The sequence below is a fragment of the Microtus oregoni genome, unplaced genomic scaffold, assembly GCF_018167655.1.
Source record: "Microtus oregoni isolate MIOR12 unplaced genomic scaffold, Mior012 000032F_ref0000030, whole genome shotgun sequence".
Taxonomy (NCBI): Eukaryota; Metazoa; Chordata; class Mammalia; order Rodentia; family Cricetidae; genus Microtus; species Microtus oregoni.
In genome coordinates, this window is record NW_024543091.1 from 19,267,501 (window position 1) to 19,268,831 (window position 1,331).

Genomic DNA, 1,331 nt, shown 5'->3' on the forward strand with positions numbered 1-1,331 from the left:
CCAGAGCCACGCTGGCCTCGGCTTGCAGGCGTTCACGATCCGGGATGGTTGGGGTCGGGGGCGCGCACGAGGCAGCGCGCTCGCGCTCGGCTCCACTGGGCGCGGGGCGCGCGCTCGCCCGACCCCGAGGGGCCCGCAGTGCGCGGCTCAGCAGCCCATCGGGGGCGCGCAGGAGGCGGCGCACGCGGGGCCCAGGAGCAGGTGGCGGGGCAGTGTTCAGATCAGTCGGGGCGGCGCGCGCAGGGTCCGAGGCTCGGCGCGTGCCCGCGTAGGTGTGCGCGCGGTGGCGAAGACCGGGCCGGGGAAGGCCTGGGTGGCCGAGGAAGAGCGACTCCTTTCGGCGCGTGTGCGGGCTCTCGAGCAGCGCGCAGAAGCCGTAGGCGGTGCGCGCGCGGGGCAGGTGCGGCAGCGAGAGCGCGGCCTGTGAGCGCGGGTCCCAGTCGGTGCGACCCGTGTGGTCAAAGTCGTTATCGTCGCAGTCGTTAGGGGTGCGCAGCCACAGGTCGGGTTCGGCCGCGCAGCGCCAAGGTAGTGCTGTGGCCGGTTGCGGCGATTCGGGAACGCAAGGGACAGGCAGCCGCGGAGGGATGCAAAACTCTGGGATGCGGCCCGGAGTGAGCACGTTGGAGAAAGCGGGCTCAGGAGTCGATGAGCGGAGTCTACCGAGGAGGCGCATCCTCCTAGTCTGGGGTTCAGCGCGGCGAACAGAAGCGTGCCTGCAACATAGAGAAAAACAGTTGAGTTTGGGCTCCTGGAGTCCAGTGGATCCCTCCCTAGATCCTCTGAAATCCTAGATCCTAGTTCCTCTAATTTCCACACATCTAGGGTTCCGGATCAGCACGAGCCTTTGGTGCATCCTCATGCCCATTCTGCCTTCCAGTTATCAAAACTAATACACGAATATATAGAAATCAGACCTTTTGTTGTTCAGTCTCGCTGGGTCTGATTGCAAGATCACCTTCAGCACTGCAGCTGGGACAGTGGCGCGTCTCTTTTATACCATAACCGGAGTCCCGCCCAGCTTTCAAGAGCCCAATCCCAAGGGACAACGGACAGCCCGCCTTACAGCCACCTCCTCCTTCTACGTCTCAAGCGGCTATGTGGGTGTCGCAGGAGCTGGCTCTGGGACCTACCTTGGCTGTCCCTGCGCTTGAGCGCCACATACAGGCCTGGGAAATGTTGCAGGTGGCTAGAGGCCACCCTGTCACCCTGCCAAAGAGGATTTGGCAGTTCAAAGTGTTTGTGGCCTCTCAGAGAAGGCGAGGAAGGATGAAGAAACGGACAGTTGAATTTGGCAACAGTAAATCCGGCCCCCCACTAGGCGCGTGATC

At 63.3% G+C, this 1,331-nt stretch overlaps 1 protein-coding gene across 1 annotated transcript in view; it reads right to left on the minus strand.

Annotated features, from left to right (window-relative positions):
* LOC121466162 (C2 calcium-dependent domain-containing protein 4A-like) overlaps positions 1 to 963 on the minus strand; it is a 1,497-nt gene extending 534 nt beyond the window's left edge. The window contains exons 1-2 of the mRNA XM_041679740.1: positions 918 to 963; positions 1 to 716 (exon numbers count right to left, since the gene is read on the minus strand). The exon at positions 1 to 716 is cut by the window's left edge and continues 534 nt beyond it. Coding sequence (XP_041535674.1) covers positions 1 to 676 — 676 coding nt within the window. The 5' untranslated portion in view covers positions 677 to 716; positions 918 to 963. The remainder of the gene's footprint in view (positions 717 to 917) is intronic.
* Positions 964 to 1,331: the final 368 nt, after the last annotated feature.